Raw genomic sequence first — 26,441 nt, forward strand, 5'->3', positions numbered from 1 at the left:
AAGACTCCAAAATAGAACCAGGAATGGCCCTGAATCGATTGTCACTGGATATTTGGGAAGATGATATGAGGTGCCGTGTAGGACATTATTCAGAATTAGCATTCACATACACATGTGAAATCTCTCACACACACTAGTGAAATGCTTGTATACATACAACTGAAAATGTATTCATTCACATACACATGTGAAATCTCTCACATACACATGTGAAATCTCTCACATACACATGTGAAATCTCTCACATACACATGTGAAATGCTCTCACACACACTACTGAAATCCTCTCACACACACTACTGAAATCCTCTCACACACACTACTGAAATCCTCTCACACACACTACTGAAATCCTCTCACACACACTACTGAAATTTTCGACAGAAACGGAAGGCATTTCAGTAGAAACGGAAGTTGGCTGATTATCGCGAGATAATCATTCGAAAATGGCAGCCGGTTGCGCAAGGAAAACCACCGAAACGTGTAAGTATATTAAAAAATATCCAGTATCTGTTGTAAAATATATTTGTAAATACTTAAGATGATGTGTTTAATATGTTATATTCCTCAATCAACAACCTAGATTGTTTTGAAGCTCATCAATTTCAGTAATGCTAAAGCTAACGCGAATTAGCGCCGAAGGCTAAAAACAAACGCTAGATATTACATCAAAAAGCAGTGACTTCTAACCGTAGTCACAAGTTATTAACACATGTTTTAAATGTGTTCATATATGTAGGGACAGACGAGGATGAGGAAAATCCGATCCATTTGCGGATGGAGAAAGATAGCCTGTTTGTTTTCAAGCTAGCTCGTGCCAGATGGGTAGAGACACATGATCAGATTTGACTTCATTTTAATAAACGGTTAATCGTTGTCGTACTGGGTTAAAGGTTTATGTCAAAGAGCCAGAAGAGAGAGGAGGAAAGGGCTAGAAGGGAGGAACAGCGACAGGAGAGTCTGTTAAGTTTACTTGAGTTGAAATTATTGTTCTAAAATGTAATGCAGCCATTGTTTTTCCAATTTGTTTAATAAATGTATGAACAAAAATGAATAATTTACATGTATTATTTAAATCTGAGCTATTTTTAACAATCTTAAAAGGATTTTCATATAAATATCAGATGTACATATTTAGAATTTCGTTTTATATGTTAATATTTATTTTTATACATGTTAACAATAATCCTGGTCTTCTAGAGTCATGTGTGTCACAGTTGGAGCTGAAAGGAAAGCAAAGATTTGTCCTTGCAGACAGACGTGACTCTGCTCGTCCTGCATGTTCCTGGTGTTGTCCTGCTGTGGCTCAACATCTGTGGCTAAGCAGTCGCCTTTGCTGATGCACAGAATGTGCAGAATTGAACTGCAGGCAATGATTTTCATTGCAAAGGTTGGTTTTACTTCCAGTGCCCTCAGAAATATTGCTGTCCTCCTCATCTTTATCATGCCAAATGCTCTCTTCACAACAGAGCGTGTTCTGGAGTGGTTCTGGTTGTAACTGCCTCAATGGCATTCCTCATGGGTTCCCTGTAGGGTGTCAGCAGCATGATGGGATGTGCAATGCAGGGATACCCACCATCACCCAAAAGGATCCTTCAGGTGGGTTTGTTTGATTTACATAAATTGGGCTTTTACGTAGAACCCGTGAATCATGGATTGATCCTGGATTCTCAACAAAAATATCTATAAATTTGGCATCAGAGTCACATACAGCATGCATTTTAATGGAATAAAAAAGCTTCCTGTTAAAATAACAAGCTGCATTTTCTTTTAGGGCCTTTATTCTTATGTGGCAGCCATCAATGCTCCTTGTGACCCTTTGGAAGGAGAAAGACCAAGCGAGCTGCTAAAATCCAGAGGCGACTTATGGTAGTTCATTCCCACTGGGAAGCTGGGTGACCCTGCTCATCAGCTGGAGGATGCGGTCTGCCGTCCTGTGGACAACATCGCTCACGGTGGACCGTGTCATGTCAAAGACTCTGGCTACCACACTGTAAGATGTGCCACACGCCAGCCAGAAAAGAAACACCAGGACGTCAGTCTCCTGTGACCCCCCAGAGTGTGAGGAACCCGAAGCTGATGCTTCAGGACCATCGACCCAGATGCTCGATGGTCCTGCGGGTCAACCGAAAATCCAGTCTTGTGTCGGACTGACCGTCAGCGTAAAGGGCCAGGACAGACACCTTTGTGTTGGTAAAGCAGTAGAGACGTGGAAGACCCTGGAAAATGCAACATTAATTATTTCATTGAGGAAATTAAATCACATTTTTTTAATGTTTCTATTTATTTTGATGTCTTACATTTTAGATTATGAAGTATTTATTAATTCTGGAAAATCTCGTGGTTTTTATTTGGCTGGGTTTTTGGATTTTCATTTAAACTTTTAAAAATGAAAGTTTTTGTTTTGTTTTTGTTTAAAACAAGTGATATGGTTTGACTCTGAATAAAAAATTCTAAACTTTGAACTCACAAGTGTTTCATGTAATTGGACTACACAACTCACTTGAAAAAGAATGTTAAACTCTTACCCAGCAGACTGTGTAACCTTGAGCATGATTAGTAACAAAGTTTAAGTTAAAGTTTAGGTTTAACTAAAAAAAAAGCTTTAAGTTTAACTCACAAGTTATTCTGTCTGGTCAGGGCATCCAGAGGAAATCTTCTGAGATGTCTGCTTGTCCTTGCCGTCCTGTGATGCTGCATATCTGCTCGTTTTCAGTTTGATCTCACGAAAAACGGTTGAATTATTGCCAGGAACACGGACAGATTCATTTTCAAAGCCATTTTCAGTAAGGTGTAAGAAAACTAAAGAAAAAAATGCCTCCTTGCAAGAGCCCGTTAATCGTTCAGCGGCACAAAAACAAAATAAATATTGGCATGAAAAAATAACTTGGGGGTTTATTTATGAACAAATACATTAAATCAACACCAAAGTGTTTGTAATTTAATTATTTATAAATCAGTCACGTTTTCTATGATCAGAACACAGCAGATTCATAAATAGTCTTTGTAAAATGTTCATATTTATTATGTTTTTACTCTGACAAATAAGTGTCATTCTCCGCGTTAAATAGGAGTAGTTCGCCTCCAGACCAGGTGGTGGCGGTAATGCGCCACTTTGTTTCCGTGTCAAGCGCGTTATGAACAACACCCAAAAGAAAAAAGTACTGAGCACGGGTGTCTGAATTGCTTTTAAATTCAGAGAACTATATAGAACTATATAGTTCTGCACTATATAGGGTTTTAGTAGTTAGGGATCAGGGCAGGAATTCGGACACAGGTTCATTTCCACTGAAATGCCTTCAGTCGAGCAACTTCGTTTCTAACAATAAAGTAAAAAAAAAAACGTTGTTTCTACTGAAATGCCTTCCGTTTCTATTGAAATTTTCACATGTGTATGTGAGAGGATTTTGGATAGTGTATGTGAGAGCATTTTCACATGTGTATGTGAGAGCATTTTCAGTAGTGTGTGTGAGAGCATTTTCAGTAGTGTGTGTGAGAGCATTTCACATGTGTATGTGAGAGCATTTTCAGTAGTGTGTGTGAGAGCATTTCACATGTGTATGTGAGAGCATTTTCAGTAGTGTGTGTGAGAGCATTTTCACATGTGTATGTGAGAGCATTTTCAGTAGTGTGTGTGAGAGCATTTTCAGTAGTGTGTGTGAGAGCATTTCACATGTGTATGTGAGAGCATTTTCAGTAGTGTGTGTGAGAGCATTTCACATGTGTATGTGAGAGATTTCACATGTGTATGTGAGAGATTTCACATGTGTATGTGAATGAATACATTTTCAGTTGTATGTATACAAGCATTTCACTAGTGTGTGTGAGAGATTTCACATGTGTATGTGAATGCTAATTCTGAATAATGTCCTACACGGCACCTCATAAGATGAGGTCAGTGTTCTTCCTCACATCGGCCCAACTAGACTTTTTGGGAAAGTGATACTGATGCTGTCCATTATCAATAGAAAATTGTACTTCGGTCAAAGTATCAAACACAGACACACAACTAAGTGTTTCGGATTTAAAAGAAATCTAAACGATCAGTCTTAATGTTGATTCCAGTGTCATTCATACTGTTTGCTCAGCTAAAGACACAATATCTTATGAGAATATTCTTCAGCCCAAAGGGAAACATTTGACTGAATTTCAAACATCTTGTTCTGATTTCACGAAAGCAGCTCTTTCTGAATAAAAAACTATTGATGTTTTCAGATAGAAAGTCTATTGTAAGAAAAAACTGATGATTCGTAATTTACAACTTTATGTACATGCACTATGGTAAAAGTTGTGACCATGAATTTCCCTCCAAATGGGGAGGGAATGGATTCCTCTCAGGTTTTCATTTTGAAAAAAAAAGTGACTTTTCTGAAAAAACAAGCACTTCATTGTTCTAAAAGCTCCATAACGCTATAATGGCTGAAAACAAGCATGACGCAGCCCAACTCAAGGCTCACATATGGTGCAAAGCAGCTACAGGGAAGCTTTAAACGGAGTGTTCTTCGCCTCCTGTCCTCTTCGCTCTGAATGTCCTCTTTCATCTGAGCCACGGAGCAGAGCTGCAGCTTGTGCTGCTCTTTTTGTCCCTTGGCAGAGGGCAGAGCAACCTGAGATATGCATAATGTATGGGCTTGTGGCATGTTGAGGTGGAGGGTTTTGTCCAATTACCTGCACTGAACACCAATTAGTATGTAGAGGAAGGAGGATGATGAGGGGGTCAAAGTTTGAGGGGGGGTTATAATGATGAAGCTGATGCCGATGGGGTTTGGCACGGCACGCCGTGGGTTTGGAGGCGACTCGGATTCCCCTCACACTCCTCTCCAGACCCCTCTTGGACATGTATAGATCATTAATTTAATTGGCTGGTTGCCGAGGGGATCTGAGAGCATTATGGACTGTTTTAATGGTAAACGGTAATGAAGACTGAGTTGGGCGCCTTAAACAATGCTCAGATGACAGCAAAGCACAGCCTGTCTAGGCGCTGGATTCCATTCGTCTGCCTTCACCCCTGTTCTAAGACTAATACTCTGCATGATTACAAGCTGTTTGCATGGCCCAAACGTCTCCCCACCCCTGTCTGTTGTTGGCTTTGTCGTCTCAGACTTAAATGACATCTTTTTATTCATGAATGTCACCGTACTGTGAATACTAATTTGAAAGAGCTGAATACGTGGAAGCAATATGGCGGGAAACCTCGCTTGCCCTTTCAAACTAGTGTTCATTAAAATGAAAAAGAGGTCATTTGAGGTCATTTCTTAATGATGTTTATAATGCCAGACTCCTCAAACACTAATAGAGCTCATGCGTGATTGTGAAGGGACTCCTAACCTTCCCTGTCTTTCACTCCTATCTCCTGTCTGTGCGAAGTTGTGGCAATGTATGAGAATGTTCTTAAGTGTCCTACGCCTGGCTGCACGGGACGCGGCCATGTCAATAGCAACAGAAACTCCCACAGAAGGTAAGAGCACAGCCGTGTGGAGCTTTTCATGACCCTGTGTGTTACCATGGGATTACGTTTGACCATCCCTTTTCAAATCTTCCTTTTTTCCACCCTTATTCTTCTGTTTGTCTGTTTTGTTTGATTATTCTCCAACCCGACCTCCTTCCAGATTTTTTTTTTTGTGTGCGTGTGGATGTTGTACTGCAGCACTTAAACCGCCATCTATTTAACTCTTCTCTTTGAGGCTGATGAGAATGCAGCACTTCACACCTGGAAAAATCGCATTTATCAGGTTCAAGTTTGGAGGTTGAAACTGAAATAGCTGCATGTTGTTGGAGGGGGCGAGGTGATAGAGGAGAGGAAAAAAAGAGTGACACCCACAGCAGATGCTCAGGGACTCAGGCATCGCAGCAGCCATTAGCACCTTGCTGCCACTCAGCTGGGGTGACAGGAGAGGTGCAGACCTGGGAGGACCAAAGCAGCCCCTGCTGTGCTCAGTGACACTGCTGCACAGCCACACAGTAAACTTTTACTTTGGAAGAATGAACTCATTCCAACCTTCCTTTGCAGGAAGGTTGCAGCCCCCGCCCCTGCACATCCTTGCTATTGCAGGTATTCATGAACAGAACTGCTGTCAGAGATCATTGTTTCAGTGCGGCTGCAGTTTGTCCACTAAGCAATGGTGGGAAAGGACGGCAACCTGAAGCTCTGGCTCATTGGGTCAGCTGCTTGTCAGAGGAGACGTAAACTGTTGAAATTTATCCCAAAACTGGATGGCTAGTAAGGAGCCTGTTTAATCATTCAAGCCACTTGATGTTTTAGAAACTCCTCTTGTTCCCCCATCTTGGGCAGATCTTCCAGACTGGACATTTTTCTTTGTGATGTCTTTGGGTTGAGTTGACAAGATGTTGTTTTTTTTCTTCATGTTTTACATTTAAAAACCTCAGATGTCTGTTCTTGTGTTTTTCCATCTCTGTATGATTTGTCTGTTGTGGATGCGTGTCATGCACGGATCACATTCTCATCACAGACTGATCGTTGTCTGAAAAACTCCTTTTGTCCAGAGCTTCAATGATGTTACCACCACACAGTTCTCCTCGGGCCGCGGCCCGTCGCAGAAATACAAACATCTGCAGAGAAACTCAGGACCGAGGAGGAGGGTCTGAGGGCCGGGACCCCAGTTTAGTCTAGTCGAGTCGAGTCGAGTCGAGTCGAGTCGAGTCGGGTCGGGTCGAGTTGAGTTGAGTTTAGTTTAGTCTGTTTAGTTTAGTTTATTTTCATTTAGTTTAGATTAGTTTGGTTTGGTTTGGTTTGGTTTAGTTTGGTTTAGTTTGGTTTAGTTTGGTTTAGTTTAGTTTAGTTTAGTTTAGTTTAGTTTGTTTTTTGTTTGGTTTGTTTTAGTTTAGTTTAGTTTAGTCTGTTTAGTTTAGTTGAGTTGAGTTTAGTTTAGTCTGTTTAGTTGAATTGAGTTGAGTTTAGTCTGTTTAGTTTAGTTGACTTGAGTTGAGTTTAGTCTGTTTAGTTTAGTTGACTTGAGTTGAGTTTAGTCTGTTTAGTTGAGTTGAGTTGAGTTTAGTCTGTTTAGTTTAGTTGACTTGAGTTGAGTTTAGTCTGTTTAGTTTAGCCATTACCAGTTGAATTCTATGACTTCATGTTCTTTATGATTTCATGTTTATTACACATTTATCTGCATGAAGCCCATTGAGACGACTATGGTTGTAATGTTGGGCTGTAGAAATAAAATTGACTTTCTGCAGATTCCTGTTGTCTGCAGTGGTTGTGAATAACTTCATATTACAGCTATAACTGTAAATAAACTGTGGTAAATAGTTGATTATATTCTTTATTGAAGCTACTACTATCTGTCTGAATTTAAATGACTTTTATCAACATTACCTAGAAAAAGGCAGCAGAGAAAACCCTTCTTTGCTAGTTTTTGTCTCTTCATACACAACATATTCTGGGTTCATTCTGTCTGCTATGATAATAGGTTGAAAAAAGCAAATATTTCTTAAAAAACAGAAAGTTTCTAATTTCACCTTGAAGAAACTTTTTTGCCTGAATTTTAAACTCTTCTTCTGGCCCGACTCACCGTTTTCTGTCCAGCTCCAGCGCTTTGTCTTCTGTTTGTGTGCATGTCGGTGTGTGAGAACTATCAGCTTGAAGGAAACAACCTGCAGGACGCACTTTCAAATGCACGGCACGAGAATTATTTTAAGCTGCTCAACCAGAAACATCCAAGCTGTTGTAAACCCTCTTCCTATCCAAACTGGGAATAGTGAAGGGAACTAATGAATTAGCATTTGAAACAGAGACTTTGTGAACTGCAGTCCGTGCTTTCAGACTGGGAAACGTGTTGGAGTGGCTGACGGACAGATGTGCTGCATCTGCTTTCAGCCCAGTAAACAGGCTGACGACCACTCCCTAACAAGCTAAAGTGCGCCTGATGCAAAGCTTTGTCTTTCAGATGCCTGTTCCACAGCTTAGATGATGTTTATTTTCTTATTGCAGTCTGTCAGGGTGCCCCATAGCTGCCGCTGAAAAGCTGGCAAAAGCCCAGGAGAAGCACCAGAGCTGTGACGGGCCAAAGTCCAATCAGTCATCCGACCGAGTTTTAAGGTAGTATTACCTCCTTCTAATTTTTTTTTCTCAATGGTGGGACTCTGGCACCTTAAATGTGACGTGTGTTCCAACATAAAGCACTGCTTTAATCACATTTAGGTCCGCATTTCATGTTCTGCTTCCTCCTTCTTGTGCATTGTTGAGGAGAGGCCTGACGTACCTCGGTGTTTGTTCCATGTTGGTGCTCCGTCATCCCCTGAGATCCCATTTCAGAGACTGCGTTCATTTCTCCACCGCCTGTCAAGGCAACTCGCTTTAAAAGACTTTTAGAGAAACTGACCTTGTTATCAATACAAGGCAGTGAATGAGAAGGATTGAAAGGGAGATTGGAGGGCTATGAAAACACTGGGATGAAACTAAGTGTGAATCTGAAATTCAGCTGTCGTTGCTTGATGCTATAAGAGAAAATCACATCATAAAAATGCACCAAAAGTTTACAAAATTCATTCATGACATGTACCATATTTTTTGGAGTACAAGTCGCATTTTTTGCATTGTTCTGAGGAGAAATTGTGTGACTTAAATGCGATTTTTAATAAGAGAATAGGAATAGCAATAAGAGGCTGTATGCTTCAGTATTTGCTACTGACAGCAACGCAGAGAAGAAGAAGCCCGCTCTGTCTGACGCCGAACTCATAGGAAGAAGAATTTAACAAATGTAGGGATGTGACGTAAAGAGTTTAGTAGACTTGTTAGGCTCTTCATGCTTTATGCTTATCTTCATAACGGCTCACACGTTCTGCTCATTTATTAGATTCCACCAACGTTTCATGAAGCTAAAGAAGCATCAATGTTATGTTAGGGAAGCCCACAAATATTCACTCTTTTATTGTTATGAATATCACTATCTTTTATTTATTTAAGTTAGGGAAATGCATATTAATCAATGATTTAACAGGGCTACATGGCTAAATGTGCCAGAATTAGCACAAGAGTTAATTTCCATCTGTAGTCCTTCGGCACATAAAGGAGATTCAGTACATTGAAACATCACAGACGGGATTAACACATGAAATTGACACACAAAAAAACACAAGCCCTCTCTGATGCACCTATAGAATGATTGTAAGCGTGAGCACGTGATTGATTGATTTCTAACCAATTATTCAGAATCGCTTTGAATCTCGCATAGTTTTCATAGTTTCTGATGTGAACTGAGGGTGTATTCCAAAGTTTTGTGCCTCTGATGGAGAACACTATTTCCACTATTTATTTGATAGAAGTTCCCCCGTGTGTGTTTTTCTTCAATTATTTTACTTAATACGATCTGCTTCCATAGTAACGCCATCATTACCCGTTTTCTAAAGTTCTCTGGCCATCTGCAGCGTTCAGCAGCCGGGTCTCTCCAGCCCCGCCTCTCTCATGCTGCGGATGTCCAAGGAGCAAAGTCTGCATTTTGCAGGTTTCTGCTGCAGAATGCGCTTCAGGTCTTTCAGTGGCCTCAGTCGATACCTCTCCTTGAAAATCTGCTCGTCGTTAAAGCTACATTTCGTAGCGTTTCACGATCTGTGTCTGATTTGAAGTTGAACTGACGATAACTTGACTGCTTTACGGCAACGTGGACTCCCACGTCTGATAGCGGGAGGTGGAATTTCTGCCACATTTAAGTTTGAATCTCTCTAAACTCTGATTTTTTAATGTATTTTTGCATCCAAAATAATAAAACTTTTCCAAAACTTTTCCAAGCTTTCCCAAAACTACAGACGATTTTGTTTCAATTTCCAAAACTTTTCCTGGTTTTCCATGACCGTACGAACCCTGTCAAATTCATTAAAAGGGGAGGAAGCCCATTTAAAACGTTAAAAATGAGAAAAATTATGATTTTCAAAATCCAGTATTTACTATGAATGATTCTACAGTGATATAAAAATTGTGTCGCTTGCTGGGGACCATATAAAGAGGCAGAGATAAGATCTGGTGTGTCTAAAATTTGATACATTTCTGCCAAAATAGTTACTTAATACATGAGATTTTCTTCTTTATTATGTTTATATTTATATTCTTTGGCTGCTGGAACTCATACTCCGGAGAGACTTATAATCCAAGAAATACAGTACTTTAAAATGATGGTATTTTATTGAAGGCGTGTGAGGAATGTACATGCAGTGGCTGAAAGAGAGCACAACACTCACCACCTTCAGTCATCCTTTTATGTTTTCCCATCATTTTCCATTCTTCATCCAGGAGTGCCGCTCCTTCCCCTCTCCCCCTCTAAAAAGGTTTCACACTTTTAACCACACCCCGAGTTTCTTTTCCTTCCCCTGGGCGATGTTCAGTGCCTCCGTCCAACTTCCACCACCTCGTCATTTATTTTCCAGGCCTATGTGCTTTGTCAAACAACTGGACTATCCACAGTATGGTTACAAGAACAATGTTTCCACCAGCACGCCCCGCTCCAACCTGGCCAAGGAACTGGAGAAGTACTCCAAGACCAGTTTTGACTACAGCGCCTTTGACAGCACCAACAACCACCATGTGTATGGGAAAAGGGCCATTGCACCAAAAGCTCATGGCCAACGGGACGCTTCTCCTAAAGGACATGACGGTACGGCTTTCTGCAGTTATCATATGTTTTCCCTGACAGTAGGAGCATCAGTGCTTTTAGGATTTCCTCTAAGACTTTGTAGGTCGTCAAATGAGCTCCACTTTTGGAAATGTGATTCTAAGTAATACTACTTCCAAACTGTACAAACCAAAACTAAAGACCAATAGTGTAGAAAATGCTTCCCAATGTCTTCTGTTGCAAAATATGACCACCAATCTCTGTGACACTGCTGAATCAACATGACCAGTGCTGGACGTTGAGGGAAATGGAGGTGTAGTCAGCTGCTCAGCCTCTGTAATGCCGCGTTCATATGACTGACACTTGAGGAAGACAAACATACGCTACAGATACGAGCAGGGTCTCACTAGCTGTGTTTCCATTGACTAGGAAATTAAGCATATTAAATATGCGATAGTAAATTTGCTTAATGGAAAAGAAAAAACTTGTAAAAAATTCCTAAAAAATTGTTTGTTCTTGGAGGGGGAGGTTTCTGAGGCATATCCAATTGGACGCATTCCACTAAACTGCAATGGAAACACTTTTTAAATAAATCAATCAACCGGATGGCGACACGCTTCTTGGTAGGAACTGGCGGCCTTGGACGCTCCACAGTGTGCGCCAACAGAGCGTCACACAGCTCATCAGAAGTTGAGCGTGTCATGTGGAATTGTTGGATCCACAGCTCCTCTGGAAAATCACCAACCACCATTTCCCAAAATGGCTTCATCCTTAGCCCCTCCCACATGTAAGGAGCTTGCCGCTCCACGACCTGAAGAAGACGCCGACGTCTAGTTTGATAGATGATGATGAGCGCTAGTGCCGTGGCAGAAATGTGAATGAATCTTCTGTCAATCAAAGTATTGGTCACATCCGTGTTTCTGAATGACTTATGGCGTGAGTCGGTTTGTGTTTATTCACTTAGTTAGGATTTCATGGAAACTGTGTCATTAAGAAATTATGTTTTTTCAACATTATAAAGTTTTGCATAGACGTGTAATGGAAACACAGCTAGTGACCATTGCACCAAGCATCTCTTAAAGGCAGCCAACATATGCTTCATCAAGTGCTTAACTTTATGAATACTACTTCGTTTAAATTGTACAAATGACCATGATGAACTGATCAAAGAATGGGTCTTTTGGAGGGTTCCATGAGTTCCCGACATGACCGTTTCTTTCACTAAAACAAAAAAAAAAAACACTGTTCCAAGATTCCTTATCTGCTGCATCGGCTAACAACATGCACTGTGAACAGAAAAGCACCATGATGTGGCAAAAAGTGGTAAACAGTGGAGCAGTAGATCAGGTTTTGCCATTTTAAGCAGCTGAAAGTCTCTTTTTAAACTATTGAAATGCTCTTTTAAAACAGAGGTCTTCAACCCAGCCCTGTTGACATCCACTATTGTTAAAACCGTCCTTGTCCAGCTCATCGCCCATTATTTGGATCAGGTGAAATGAATGGACGTGATTCAGATCATAAACAGTAGGTAAGACATGGATGCTTGAAAAAAAGCAGGATTGCTAGGGATGAAGAGCCCTGTTTTAAAGCCTTATCTCACCAAAAGATGTGACCAATTGACTTTTACCGTCAGGTTAGTTGACTGCACTGAGGCGTGAACATTGTAGAAAAACAATTTAAAAAAAGCCAAATAAAACCTCCTAAAGTCCTTTTTGTCATCTCTTTTTGCATTTGCAGCCAAGCGCTACTGCAAGAACTCCAGCTCTGCCAGCAGCACCACCAGCACCTATGCTCCAAGCAGCAGCAACAGCAGTCTCAGCTGCATCGGTGGTGGAGGAGGTGGGGGAGGAGGCGGAGGGGGTGGGGGCAGCAGCGCCAGTAGCACCTGCAGCAAGAGCAGCTTTGATTACAGTCACGACATGGAAGCTGCCCACATGGCGGCGACCGCCATCCTCAACCTGTCCACTCGCTGCCGGGAGATGCCCCACGGCATTGGTGGGAAGCCGCAGGACTTGTGCTCACAGGTAGGACGAGAGACGCCACCTGTCCGGACAGGTTCTCCACTCTGATACTGGCGAGCAGATCCAACTCAATTCCTCATCGCAATGTCTACTTTAACCCTTGTGCTATCCTATGACCCCATCCTTACATTGACTTGTTCTCCCTACTATGAAAAAGGTGGATAAAGGTGGAAAGATTTTATGTAATCCATGGACACCAGTGAAGATCACAAATAATTGAAGAAAAAAGGTTCAGAGCACTGTCTAGTGGGTCTAGATGACCCCACTCCTAATGTTAAAGTGCCTAGGATAGCACAAGGGTTATAAGAATCGTTTTTTGCATTTTGCTGCATTTTCTGACTTTGTGCTTGTGGTCTAGGTGGTAAAGGTCCAAACTGGCGTAGCAGTTTTTTTCTACCCATTCACGCTTTCATATTCACACAGTAACAGGGGAGTGGCTCTGCTGCCTCCCCAGTGCCACAGAAACATCCAGCGTCTCCCTTTGGGAGATGCCCGGTGAAGCCAGGAATTGAACCCCCAACCCTTCAGACTGCTTTAGCCTCTGGTCACAGCTCCCCACAGGAATACCCAGACGCATTTTCTGCATGCTGACAAAGATAGGGATGTTTTAGCTGGTAATCCCATTGATACACATTCCATGAGGCGTCCACTTGTCTTACAGTTCTATTTTGTCCAGGAATTGTATTTAAACAACAGCATAAATGGCATTTAAGATAGCACATGTTTGGGATGTCATGTCTGCAGAGATGCGGTGATGGTGTTTTCTGCCATCAAGCACACGAAAACCAGGCTGAAAGGAAGTGCAAGGCAGAACGGTAATGCCGTGTGACAGCGGAGCCTGCAAAGGAATCAGGAACTGGACAATTCAATTCAATTTTATTTGTAAAGCCCAAATTCACAACAACAGTCGTCTTGATGGGCTCCGTATCGGTAATTGAAAAAGTTAAACATAAAATCAAAAGGATCATGAATACATAGAATTCAATAGGAAAATACTAAATTGAACTAACAAACTGACTAAGCTAAACTGGACATCCCTGCCCTTAGACCCCCCCTTCGGAGACAAAAAGGAGAGGATTTAAGGAAAAATGGGCTTTAGGTCATGAAAGGACCACTATAACTGTCCTGGATGAGACGAGAAACACCTAGATACAATAAACAGACATAGATTTAAACAGCAACCGGACCAGAGTGTTACCACCTTTGCGTAACGGTAGCTTGGACAGGCTCCAGCAACCCATGACCCCGAAAGGGATTTAGCGGCTTCATGGATGGATATACAGTTTTATTTCCTCACACTTCCAACCAGTTCAATCAAATAATATCTCAAAAATCATCCAGGAGTGCCGGTAGAAGAGGTAAACATACTAGGGGTCACATTTTTAACGGAGGCGGGAACTTGTGGCCCGCCGGTTGTAGCGTCTACGTCGCTGCTACAAGCTTTTTCAAGCTGCATTTTTTTATCTGCAATACTTAGAAACACAGTTTTAATTTTAATTTCCTTTATACAACCAGAACAATGCTACAAGAACATGCAGGAAACTGCAAAAACACAGTTTTCATTGGAGTGGGTCCTTAAGGCGACAGCGCGAGCCTCAACGGCAGGACACGCCGGCGCTCCCCTTAGTGGTAAATGTATCACGAAGCATTTTACACGCATTGTGTTCCCTCATTTAAAAAGAGGGAAGCAGTCCGTGAAGCAGGACAGCAGATGATTTAAGGCGGTAAAACTCCTCAGTACACACTTTCTCACTTTTCTCTCTTGTTTAAACTGTCAAAGTTCAAACCTTCATAGAAAAATATATAATTAAATTCTGTCAAATAAAATCACATAATTATAGAATGAAATAAAGATCTGATCATGATTGAGGATCCGTGTAATCTGAACAGATTCTATACAGGAGAAACGACCCACAGATTATTAACAAGGTCAACAGCCAATCAGAGAGTTTTATAAAAAAAAACATGAAGAGTTATACAGAAGAGACCACTAAAGGTGAACAGGGATATCAAGAGACCCCCTGTGGTGTTAACTACATAGACCAGGGGTGTCTAACTCATTTTCACAGAGGGCCACATCAGCATAGTGTCTGTCCTCAAAGGGCCAGATATAACTTAGACATGTAACCTCATGTAATGAAAACTAAACTTAACTACTCCTTAATGTTAAATAACTTATTATTTATTTACTATAACATTTTAAAGTGACAATTACAGTTGCATAGAAAACATATGTTTGCTTGTTCCTCTAACATAAATCCTTTTAAATATTGTCTGCTTACTAAAACCCACATAACTGCATTAAGGAAGGTTCAAACTGTCCAAGTGAATAAAGAAAATTAACGATAAACTGAGCTACAAAAGAACATATTTTACATGTGTTACATTTCAGAAAAAAAGGCTACCACATAAAATGACATGGTGGACCACATTTGGCCCCCGGGCCTTGAGTTTGACACGTGTGAGACATACTATATGAATATTTCATTAATACATGAAAATATTAGAGTTTATTTACAAATCAAAAGCATTGCTGGCCTGTTTAAAGTTTAATAGATGTGAAGTGAACATTAATAATTCTGGTTTAAGAGGTCCAAGCGTAACTTTATGACCAAATGAAACTTTTCTTTAGTTAAAAATTTCACAAAACCAAATACAAAGAGTTTCTGCTGTTGACTGTAAAAGAGCATTAAGCAGGACTATTAAAATGATAATCAGTGAAGTCTAACAGCAAGTTCTGCTTGAAAGGCAGAAAGTGACTGACTGCCAGCAGGTTTGGTTTGTGACATTCATGAGGGTTATTTTATCACGACGGTTACCTGTAAAGGATGATTCAAAACGTTAGCAGTGCCTCCCACTGCTTTGTTATAGCAAAAACTCACGTGTTCCTGTTTTACCTGACCTTTCTTATGAGCCGTGTCCAGCAGTGATGGCTGTTAGCCCTCAGCTACAGCTGATTGTCTTTGCCAGCCTCCTGTAAGCACAGACGGTTTTTCTGAAGCCACATCAGCTGCTGTCGCTCACCTGCTTTGACAGCCTCACTCACACAAACCCATCCCGCAGTGCCGGAGGAAGTGCAGTTGTACTAACAGAACCATGGAGGAGCAGGAGAAGGCAAACAGCCATAAGCAACCCATTTCCTGAGAAAAGTGGGGCAGGAGATACTCAGTGGGACAACCTCCTGAAGCTCTGAGTCTCTGCTTAAAATTCCTTTCATTGCGTGTCCTTCCTGCTCCGGGAGCAGACGTGCAGGAAGCTTTCAGGACAGGAGAGGCCGATCAGAGACTTTTCTTTCATCTCCTCACCTCATGGCTCCTGCTGTTCCTGTTCAGTATTCAAATAAACCTTCACTGCCACATTTTCAGCCCCTTCCTCTGGTATACTCAGCATCTCCGCTCCCTGGCTCTGCATCTGCTCATTGGGTTTATTCATCGTTGCTTTGACTAAAGCTGAGTATTTTAGGTATTTTGCTCAGAATTGTGTTTGTTTTTTTTAATGATGCAATGTATTTGATGAACATATCAAAGGTGTGAAGACTTTTTGAAAGTTTAATCAGGACATGATTTCAATCTCCTCCCTGTTCATGTATGACAGCTCCTATGTGACGTGTTATATTTGTGACTACTACTGAAGCTGGAGCACTAAACACCATCAAACCAACAAGTTTTCATGCTTTAGCTTGTATTGGACTAATTGAACATCATCTACACAGAATGTGGATGTTTTTGTGTCTGTGTGGCAAACAGCATGACAGTAGCGGCGCTGACTGGTGCAGAAAACTCACCAATCTTTATGCTGTGAAAAACGTTACAAAGACTTTGCCAAGATGTCAAGCTCTGATTATAAGCAGGCTTGGACTAGAGAGCATCTAAAAATAAAAAGGTGTGGTCCATTTGAAGGCAAAGCCTCAATTCCTCACAGCTGAGTCCAACCAAACCTCAGGAATCCTCAATAAACGTCCCATGGAAGAACAAACTGAGCTATAAAATTATGAAGTGATATTTATGCCACCACATTGCGTTTGCTTTCAAAAACTTTCTTTTTTTTGCTTTATGAACTTTTTCTGCGTTTACAACACAAATGTTGCGAGATGAGACATGCGTTGTGTCTCATTTTTCCTATTTTTGATTTTGCTGACAGTTTCAGTTTAGCGTGACAAAGCTGCCATCAAACAGCTGCTGATTGGTCCAGATTCTAACCAATCAAATCACCATATTTATCGAACAGAAGAAACTGAAACAGCGCTGCTTACCCTTAATTTAGTCTCTTTACCTCTAAAAATTTTCATTTTTCATCATTTTAACAATAATTCATGCTTTCCTTCTTTCCTTTCTTTATTAGCATTGATTAATTTTTATTTATTCAGATTTGTGAACTTATGGCTGAGAATCTCTCTGAAACTGTAAAATAAACTGTAAAGTTTATCTGCTGACATTAAATCAACAGACCTGTGTGTGATCCGTGAGTCGTCCAGAGCAAAATATTGGTAAAAAGGGATTTTCTTTAAGATCAGTTCGTTAAAACAAAACAATAAAAGATTTAAAGCACATATTATTTTATGCTGTACAAGTGTTTTGAATTAAATTAACAGCAATAATAGGCAGAAGAAGGACGGCTCACCAAAGCAGACTGAATGATTTTAGCAGAAGAAGCATTTTTAACTTTATGTTCATTTTCGCAGCGCCTTATTTTTAAGTACTCGTGTTCTTTTGTCCAAAGTGAAAGAAAATTACTCATGAAAAAATGATATTTTCTCTTTACATTTAAACATTTATTGATAAAAAATAAAACAATAGTTCAGATATAAATCTAAATTTTAATAAAATGTAACTTCCAGCTGAATGGAGTCGGAGCTCGGACATTTTTTTCTGCTGCAGACGTTGTAACCCCTTGTGCTATCCTAGGCACTTTAACATTGCTAGTTGGGTCATCTAGACCCACTAGACAGTGCTCTGAACCTTTTTTCTTCAATGATTTGTGATCTTCACTGGTGTCCATGGATTACATGAAATCTTTCCACCTTTATCCACCTTTGTCATGGTAGGGAGAACACGTCAATGGAAGGGTGGGGTCACAGGATAGCACAAGGGATAAGATGTTGGTCACCACATTGACGTGAAAAAATACTAAACCTGTTTGATTTTAGCTGCTTTGCTGCTCCTTCTGGATTTTACTCTGTTAGAAACGGACCAGAATGGTTGAACAGAACCAATACAACTTCCACTGTCCATGTCTGTCGTCAAGCACCATCACTACGAGACAGAGACTCCTGATTGGTCAGAATCTCGACCAATAAGCAGCTGTTTGATGGCAGCTTTGTCACGCTAACCTGAAACTTATTAGAGCAAATCAAAGATAGGAAAAAAGCTAGATGAGACACAACGCATGAAAACATTTGTTTTGCAAACGCAAACATTTTTCTAGAAAGCAAAAAAAGAAATTGAAAGCAAATATTTAATATTTTCATTTTCAACTTCACAGCATAAATATCGTTCCATATGATCGGAAAATTATCTCTTGGAAACACAAACATCTGTGCACATCGATGAATGACGGACACCTCTGAATTTTTAGATCACGCAGGTATCATGAAAGACCGACATTTCATTCGTGGACAATGCACAGATTGTACATAGGGTGTCTGTGTGACGTGGACATAACAACAAAAGATGTGTGACAATCTGAGCTCCAATCTGGATCAAAGCATGAAGATGTCCAGGAGTTGGACGTCACAAAAGGCCCAAACTGCAGTTATAATCATTTTGGTCTGCCTAAATCGAAACAGTTTTGAAGAGGTCAGAACCTTTTCCCCAGAAAAACTTGTCCTGAAATTTGGAATCCTATCCTTAAGGAGGGATTCCTCAGCAGATAAAAAGTTAAACACTCAATTTTCTTTGTTTTTTTTCCCCAAAAAGTAGCCTTCCCAGTATACAGTCTCTCATCGGCACGTTTGTGAAACATCATTTCTGTTTTTTATTAGTATTCACAGCATTCCTTTTTCTATTTTAAGGCTTCCATTTAGCACACCTGTTGTGGTGTTAAGTTCTAATAAGTGTGTTTTTGAGTTGGGCTGAAACACAAAGGAATCAACATCAGACACCAGGAGAATCTTCCCTCAGGGACTCAGTTGAATTCGGGCTTTCCTGCTCTTCAAAATGCGAACAATTACTTTGGAGAGCAGCAAAGAGTCGGGACAGGAGAGTCAGTGATACCACATGAAAGCATGTCAGTGTCTGCAAAAAGACAAACCTCATCAAACAGAACTATTTAACGGGATTTCCTCTTGTTTGACATTCGAAGAACGTGCGCTGATTGGAAAAGGCGGGCCTGAACTCAGAAGGGGAACTCAAGGCTTTGGTGGACGTGGCCCACTTTAGCACAGAGCACACCACAGTGCAGGATTTATTTTTGGGTTTCTCAAGACTACTCCTAACCTTCAGGGCCTGCAGACCCCCACCAGTACCCCTGTGTTGTCCAATCACATTAGGTTCACACAAGATGAGGTCGCGGTCTTCTGAACACAGAGGCGTGGAAGGAAAGCCACAGAGCAGGGCTGTGTAGAGACATGTACTTGTCTCTGAGGACTGAAGACTTTCTCCTGATTTGACCCTCTTTAAGCTCACATTTACACGGGAAAGAATCTACCAGAAAAGGTTCAATCATCTTTCCAAATCGGAAAGGAAGCTCTAATGTGCATCCTAAGCAGTGATGCAAAAAGTGGGCATGCAGCGTATGTGTCGCACAGGGGCGCCGGCCATATGGGGCGCCAAACCGAAGTTGGGAAAATTATTTATAGTCCATATTTCTTAATTTCACAGCTGTTTGTGCACATATATTTACATGATATGATCAGTAACAGTAGCACATCGTAACTGATTGTGCGCCGCTCCTCCCTCTCGTTCTCGCGAGGGCCTGCAGTTGATTGTTTTTATTTGAATTGTGTGATCATCTGATGACAGCATTAAATGGAAAGGGAAAAGAAAAAAACAATCTGGGGGATCAAAACAGAAAACACAAGAGGGACAAAGATGTGGTGGGAATGAAGAAAATCTTCTCTAAATGGTTGAGAGAAAGCAGGAACGTTATAGCAGTGATAAAAACAGGCGTGGAAACATTCAAGCTAAAGCTACTATGGTAAAATGGTCAAAAGTGTCTTGCAGCTTTACTGAGCAGCATTTACAGCATCAATTATCATGAAGAGAAAATAAAGCAGCTTGTTTGTTCTGATTTTGTTTTAAATAATTTCTTTACTTAGATGTACCAAAACACTGAAAAGGTTTTTATCCTATGGCTGTAACAGCTCTAAATGTTGATAAAAGCTGCTCCTATGGGCAGAAGGGAGAAGTATGTGTGATGTGGGTTAGATGGTGTTTTTGTTTCTTTTTATGTTAAAAGTTTGGATAATTCTTTTTTTAACCCTTGTGATATCTTAGATGACCCCACCCTTACATTGACGTGTTCTCCCTACCATGACAAAGGTGGAAAGATTTCATGTAATCCATGGACACCAGTGAAGATCACAAATCATTAAAGAAAAAAGGTTCAGAGCACTGTCTAGTGGGTCTAGATGACCCCACTCTCAACGTTAAAGTGCCTAGGATAGCACAAGGGTTAAGGACTATTTAGTTTACAGCCTGTTGCTTTTACTATCACTTTGGCTGAACGACATTTTGGGTTTTAGTTGAACATTTGGAGATGTTTGACAACAATAAAGAAATCTGTTTTATTCTATCCCACCACAGAGGAGAGGGCTGGGGCAAGGCATTACTCAGAAGATTCTTCTGAATGGCCTTCAACACACAAATTTGGGGAACCATTAAGGAAATACACAGTTGAAAATAGCTCACAAAAATGTTCAGCTGGGTCAAATCCATAATCAGATCAGTAGTAATGGGATGTATACCTTTAAACAACAAAGGTGATGTGTGGATGTTTAGATAGCTTTAGGAGGGGTGAATGGGACGTTTTATTATTTGCATTTGTGTCTGTGTGCGTATGTGTGTGGGGGTTAATGTGGTCGCATGCCCCTATGACATTAGGTAGTTGCGCCCCTGATCCCAAGCGTGCACGTCTGTGACAGCCTCATCCTGAGCGAAGGTCTTTGACTGCTTTTTAATGGCATCCTCTCTGTCTTTTATCCCTCTCTCTCCATCCCCATCTCCTTGTGTTTTGTACATCCCTCTATCGTTCCTCATAATCATCTGACTTACCACAACTCTATGCACCCATCTCTTCGCACACACAAACGCACACCTTTCACATGCACCTTCCAGAGTCCAGGTCTAGATGTTGATGAGAACGGTACGTTGGACCTGAGTATGAGCAAGCGTCTGTGCGGCGGTGGTGCAGGGGATGCAGTTCTAACCCCTCTAGAGCCAATGTCCCCCCAGAGGCAAGCCGCCCTGCTGGGTTCCCGCTGCTACGGCATGGGGGACGCCGCAGACTGCTGGGACCTGCCTGTAGACTACACCAAGATCAAACACATAGATGAGGACGAGAAAGAGGTAATGGGAAAACGACACTCGACAGCTGCTCCACATCTGTGGCTCCAATATTCTTTCTGCTGTGATGGAAGGTCAATGACAGCCTTCACTTAGGACCTAATGCAACTCTAACGAAAGGTTCCAGTTCTTCTGTCACGAAGCCCCAGCGCTCCTCTTCACTGTAACACGACAGGCACGACCAGAAAGCTGCTTGTCCTTCAGAAATACCTTCAAGTGCAATGATGGTAATGGGAATCTGGAGGTCCAAATGAAGAGGAGCCTTGCTGTTGATTCCAGTCACACAGCAGCAGCTGCTGGCTGATGGGCCATAGAGTTCTGCTTTGTGCTCCGTGTGTTTAGCCCTGTTCATCTCCCTCCAGCCATTGATTCAACTCAGTGTTTCTAAGTCAAATGTTTGCATTGTCTACTATGCTTCTCCCTTCTTCTGTCTGGCTTATTGTTCTGTTTGGAATCATTACAAAGTCATTGTTTTTCGGGGAATCTTGATGAATCTGCATGTTAATTGACATCAGCATCACAGTGCATGGAGTTCTCTGCTGTTTGTGTCATGGTGCCTGCATGACGGCTTTTTTGTTTTTACATTTTGCTCTTCTTCAAAATGAATTATGCAAAGTAGCACCTTGGGAGGGAGTGGGAATAGCTCATCTCATCAAAGAACCGGTGGAAATCAATGCACCACTGCTGGGCGCGCCTGCTGGAGCGCTCAGGCGCATGCATGTACAGTATGCAGGCGTCTTTTGCCGCGTTTGAATATTCATATGCGTGTGTGTCTCTTCGGGAGGTTTTCCTCACATACATTCAAGTCCCATCGCTAGCCTACTTTTTCCTCTGCAGCTCTGCATGCATGTGTTGATGTGGCTTCGTGCCTCAGCTTTGGCTGCGTCTAATTGGAGAAACTTTTGGGCAGGAGGAAGATTCCTAGCCGGATTTGAGAGCTGGATGATTTGGGCTGCATCTCTTTTCATGGGCATTACTGTACATGCACTGTAAAGCATGGACCAAAGGATTTGCATCAATGGATGTCACTGGCTGACTGCATGCACTGCAGACAAAGCACAGTTCAGCAGTGTGGTCTGTGTGAAGTGTGACGCCACACCACAGTGACATCTAGCGACTGACTAAATTATTGCAGGAGACAACTCCCTTTGCATCCATACCTCCACATTCACGGTGCATACAGTCACATTGACTGTTTTCTAGGCTCTAAAGAACTTTCCAGACATTATTCATTTAACATTCAGACAGAATTTCCTTCCTGATACTTTTCTTGTCCTTTCCTAACAATTTCCTAGTTCTAAATAAAAAACTGTAACTGCCCCGTGTTAATGCTCGCCTTTTGTAACTGTTCAGGTTGGGGAGTCTGAGGGTAATCGTTGTGTGTTTGCATAGAGACAGAAATTTAAAATAACAGAGATTCACAATTTCGTTTCTTGCCTTGTCAGTTTGTAAAATGTGTCTCAATTTTCAAAGTTTAAGTATGACGTCTTGACAAAATGTAAATCAAACCCCACTGCCCCTCTGCTTTTCTTCCCTTTCCTCCTCAACCGCCCTCAGACGGACGACCTCGATCCTTTCCAGGACTTACTGGACGATCGTTCCTATACCACAGATGTAAACATGCCCAGCCCCAAGCCCAAGTATGTCCAGTGCAAGGAGACGAAGAAGGACCTGATAACGTGAGAGTCCTCCTCCTCCTCTCTACTCTGGCCCCACACATCCTCTGCTTGTTCCACCTTTTCTTTTTTGTCCAGTCAACGTCATCCCCCTTCTTTGCCACCACTTTCCTCTTGACAGACCCCACCGGCTTGCTGTATGTCTTTAATTTAATCATCCATGTGTCCATCCAGGATCCATGATGACGGCTTCGGTTTTGCAGTATTGTATGTGGATATGACATCACTGTGCGTCAGTTCTAGCTTTAATCCGGTCATTAATCACAGACAGTGAAGCTAAACTGGAAACAATGAAAACCAACACAAAAAACCCTTTTTAACTGTGGTTTTCACATTTGCTTCTCCTTCCTTTTGGGCTTATAAATCTGTCTATTTTTCCGGTGGCAGATGTCCCACACCGGGGTGTGATGGAAGTGGTCACTTGACGAGCAATTTCGCCTCACATCGAAGGTGTGACTTCCCTTTCTCCTGGTGCATATGAAGTCTATTTCTCTTTATTGTTTTCAGCTTACCTCAACAATGCTGTCAACCCTCTCTCTGTTTTCCTGGGCCTTTGACCACTGACATGCAAAAGCAGGAGTGTCATGGAGCTAAATTCATTCAACACCAGGGTTTCACCTTGAAGGTTTCAAGCTAAACCCAAGGATGGAGTCCATTTGTCAATGGACCTGATGTCGAGTCTTCTAAGCTGGCGTTGCTTTCAGGACAAAACGATCAAGCCTAATGGCTTTGTGTCGCAGCCTGACAGGAGTCTGCGGCGCCGCGGCTCGACATTCCCTGGGAACGATTCCAGGCGGAACATTCAGATGTTAGACTCAGTCCACGTTATAGTTTCTTAACGTTCTGAACGCTCAGAGGATTAACTGGTTTTAGCCGACTCTCCGCTCTTGCATCATGGCCTTTTTACATTTTCTGGTTATATATTTATTTCTGCATGTGATTGGTGTGAAAACAGACGTTTTTGTCTTAGAGCTGTTGCACAGTCTGTTTAATTACTGGTACTGTGTTTGTCTGTGACTAATGCTCCTCCGGTGTATTTTTCAGTCTCTCAGGTTGTCCTTTAGCAGATAAAAGCATTCGAAGTATGCTGGCCAACAATGCACAGGAGCTCAAGTAAGGCGCGAGATGACTCACTCAAATGTTTGATTTGGATGCATGACTCACTCTTCTGGAGTCTGGTGTTATCTTTGTCAATGTAAATGAAGGAAAACAGAGCATCACAAGAGCAGATCCTAAACTATCAAACAGGAACTGGTTGTGCTTTTATCCTAAAGATTTTTCCAATAAATAGGATCTTTGTCTGATTTAAAATTCAGATTTGAAAAAAAACAACAAATGCTGTAAATGTGATTGCTCATTAATTAACGAGTTGTCCAAAGCCTGTCAGAAACACAGAGTATGTGAAGAACAGTTGGTTTTTACTTACTCCTTCACTGTAAGTCAGTAAATCTTTATTTGTATCACACTTTCCTCAGAGTGACTCACAAAGTGCGTCACAATGTTAAAACAGCATCAAATCAGAGGTCATTTCTGGGAACATCCAGATGTTAGACACAGTCAACGTTTTCATATCACTCTGTGAGAACAAATATATATTTACTAATGCACAGCTGAAAACGGACACAAGAGTCTTTTATTAGGGGGAAACAGAGAAACAAAAGTTATGGTTGGAAATTGTTGCATCTTGTTTGATCTCTTTACAAATGCAACATGTTTAGTTTTGCATCAGGGATTTTTTAGGAAACACAGTTTTCAGCACCAACTGCCTGAATAAGGGCCCTGTGCAACAATTCCCATGTCAGGCTGCCTTCACTGAAGTTCCACTCAGAGGTTCTATTATCCCTCCTGCATGTGTGCTTTTTACACATTTGCTGCAGTGAGAAGGTCTGGACAGTAAGTAAAGGCTTCCATGCTTCCTCTTAGTGACATGGCTGTGACTCATGATGAGCCGTCGTCCTGGTGTTTCTTTGGCTCTCTACAAAAAAGAAACAGGCTTTGCTTTTGCCCTCTTTTGCTAACTGACCCTTTAGAGAGTACCTGTGCCTTTGCTTAAAAGGGAGGCAGAAGCTCATAGGAAGTTTTGATCAATGTCTTCAAATGGAAAACTCAAGTCATTTAGTTTTTATTTTATATATTCAGTTATAACCGGAAAATAATTGCCGCATTTCAGGACTTTGCTCACATTTGACATGATGTCTGCTGATTTCCAGTCGACGAGTCGGCATTGCTTCGGTTTGTAAATCCCTCTGAGCTTTACAATCTTTTGTATAAATCAAATATACTGTAAACTTGGCCCTGCGACGTACCGGCAGCCTGTCCAGGGTGTGCCCGCCTTCGTCCGCCGGCGTTGTGACCCCAACAGGGATATAGCGGGTTAAGAAAATGGATGGATGGAAGCTGAGTCCATAGACCTCTTTCAATGATCTAGAGTAGCCCCTCCAACATTTAACTTAGCAAATAACATTGTCTTGTCCGTGTCCTCATTTGCAGGTCAGATATGAAGCCTTAATCATGACTGATATTCATTTTTGTGTATTTCATTTGTTTTCTTTAACAGGTGTCCAACACCAGGATGTGACGGTTCTGGACATATTACCGGCAACTATGCCTCACACAGAAGGTACAGCACTAAACTCTATCATTCTGTTTGCGCAATACTTTTTCATTCAATACTTTTATTTTTATCTCACTTCAATCATCTGCAGTCTTTCAGGGTGTCCACGAGCCAGGAAAAGTGGGATAAAGATCATCCACAGTAAAGAAAATAAGGAGGATCAGGAACCCATCAGGTGCTCTGCTGATCTTCAGTCTTCACTTAGAGTCCAAGACCTGAAAGGCTGCAGTTTCCACCTGCATCTGTTCACTGCTCACCATGGGACATGCCACATGACTTTTTCATTTCCTGTTTTCAAATGATGCTGACTGAAACTGATTTGTCGAGTGTCACTCAGTTTGTTGCCGTCACTGAGTGTCCTGAATCCGTTTTTCCCTCTTTCAAAAAAAACAGGAGTAAAATATTTTAGCTCTTACAAGAGTAGGAGGAGCTCTGGAAGGCAATGTTGCCGATTGGAGGCAGAGGTTCTGCAGTCTGTGGTGAACTCCTGCAGACGCACACATGCAGAGAGGCAGCCACAAAAGGCAGAGACAAAGCAGAGAGAGATTGATCGACTCCACCGAAATCCCACAATGGGATTCTGTGGCCTCAGCCCTGAAGCTGCATTGATTTCTCTGGTGCTGCAGAGCACAAACAAAACACTTCGTCCATTTTATACATAGATAGATAGGTAGATAGGTAGATAGATAGATAGATAGATAGATAGATAGATAGATAGATAGATAGATAGATAGATAGATAGATAGATAGATAGATAGATAGATAGATAGATAGATAGATAGATAGATAGATAGATAGATAGATAGATAGATAGATAGATAGATAGATAGATAGATAGATAGATAGATAGATAGATAGATAGATAGATAGATAGATAGATAGATAGATAGATAGATGGATGGATGGATGGATGGATGGATGGATGGATAGATCTGCGACAGACTGGGGGAACTGTCCAGGGTGTCCCCCACCTTCGCCCACAAGTGGCTGGGATAGGCTATGGCAGTGCCCAGTGACCCTGAATAAACGGAAGAAGATGAATGAAGATATGTATATACATATAT

The 26,441-nt window shown here is 41.5% G+C and overlaps 1 protein-coding gene and 1 long non-coding RNA gene across 24 annotated transcripts in view; both read left to right on the plus strand.

Moving 5' to 3' along the window:
* myt1lb (myelin transcription factor 1-like, b) overlaps positions 1–26,441 on the plus strand; it is a 127,351-nt gene that overhangs the window by 88,596 nt on the left and 12,314 nt on the right. For 13 of the 23 annotated variants that reach the window (XM_078940892.1, XM_078940893.1, XM_078940891.1 and 10 more), the window contains 10 exons: positions 5,368–5,458; positions 7,952–8,059; positions 10,381–10,607; positions 12,303–12,589; positions 20,860–21,090; positions 22,645–22,766; positions 23,151–23,213; positions 23,808–23,876; positions 25,321–25,383; positions 25,469–25,552. In XM_078940892.1, coding sequence (XP_078797018.1) covers positions 5,368–5,458; positions 7,952–8,059; positions 10,381–10,607; positions 12,303–12,589; positions 20,860–21,090; positions 22,645–22,766; positions 23,151–23,213; positions 23,808–23,876; positions 25,321–25,383; positions 25,469–25,552 — 1,345 coding nt within the window. The remainder of the gene's footprint in view (positions 1–5,367; positions 5,459–7,951; positions 8,060–10,380; positions 10,608–12,302; positions 12,590–20,859; positions 21,091–22,644; positions 22,767–23,150; positions 23,214–23,807; positions 23,877–25,320; positions 25,384–25,468; positions 25,553–26,441) is intronic. The other 10 variants (XM_078940899.1, XM_020713903.3, XM_078940905.1 and 7 more) reach the window with 8 other exon arrangements.
* On the plus strand, positions 413–2,465 carry LOC144989060 (uncharacterized). Its single transcript, XR_013653204.1, has 4 exons — positions 413–483; positions 1,201–1,390; positions 1,470–1,599; positions 1,775–2,465. It is a non-coding gene; the product is annotated as an uncharacterized LOC144989060 (long non-coding RNA).

This window comes from Oryzias latipes, chromosome 22, assembly GCF_053564925.1.
Source record: "Oryzias latipes strain Hd-rR chromosome 22, Olatipes_Hd-rR_3.1".
NCBI classification, from domain to species: domain Eukaryota; kingdom Metazoa; phylum Chordata; class Actinopteri; order Beloniformes; family Adrianichthyidae; genus Oryzias; species Oryzias latipes.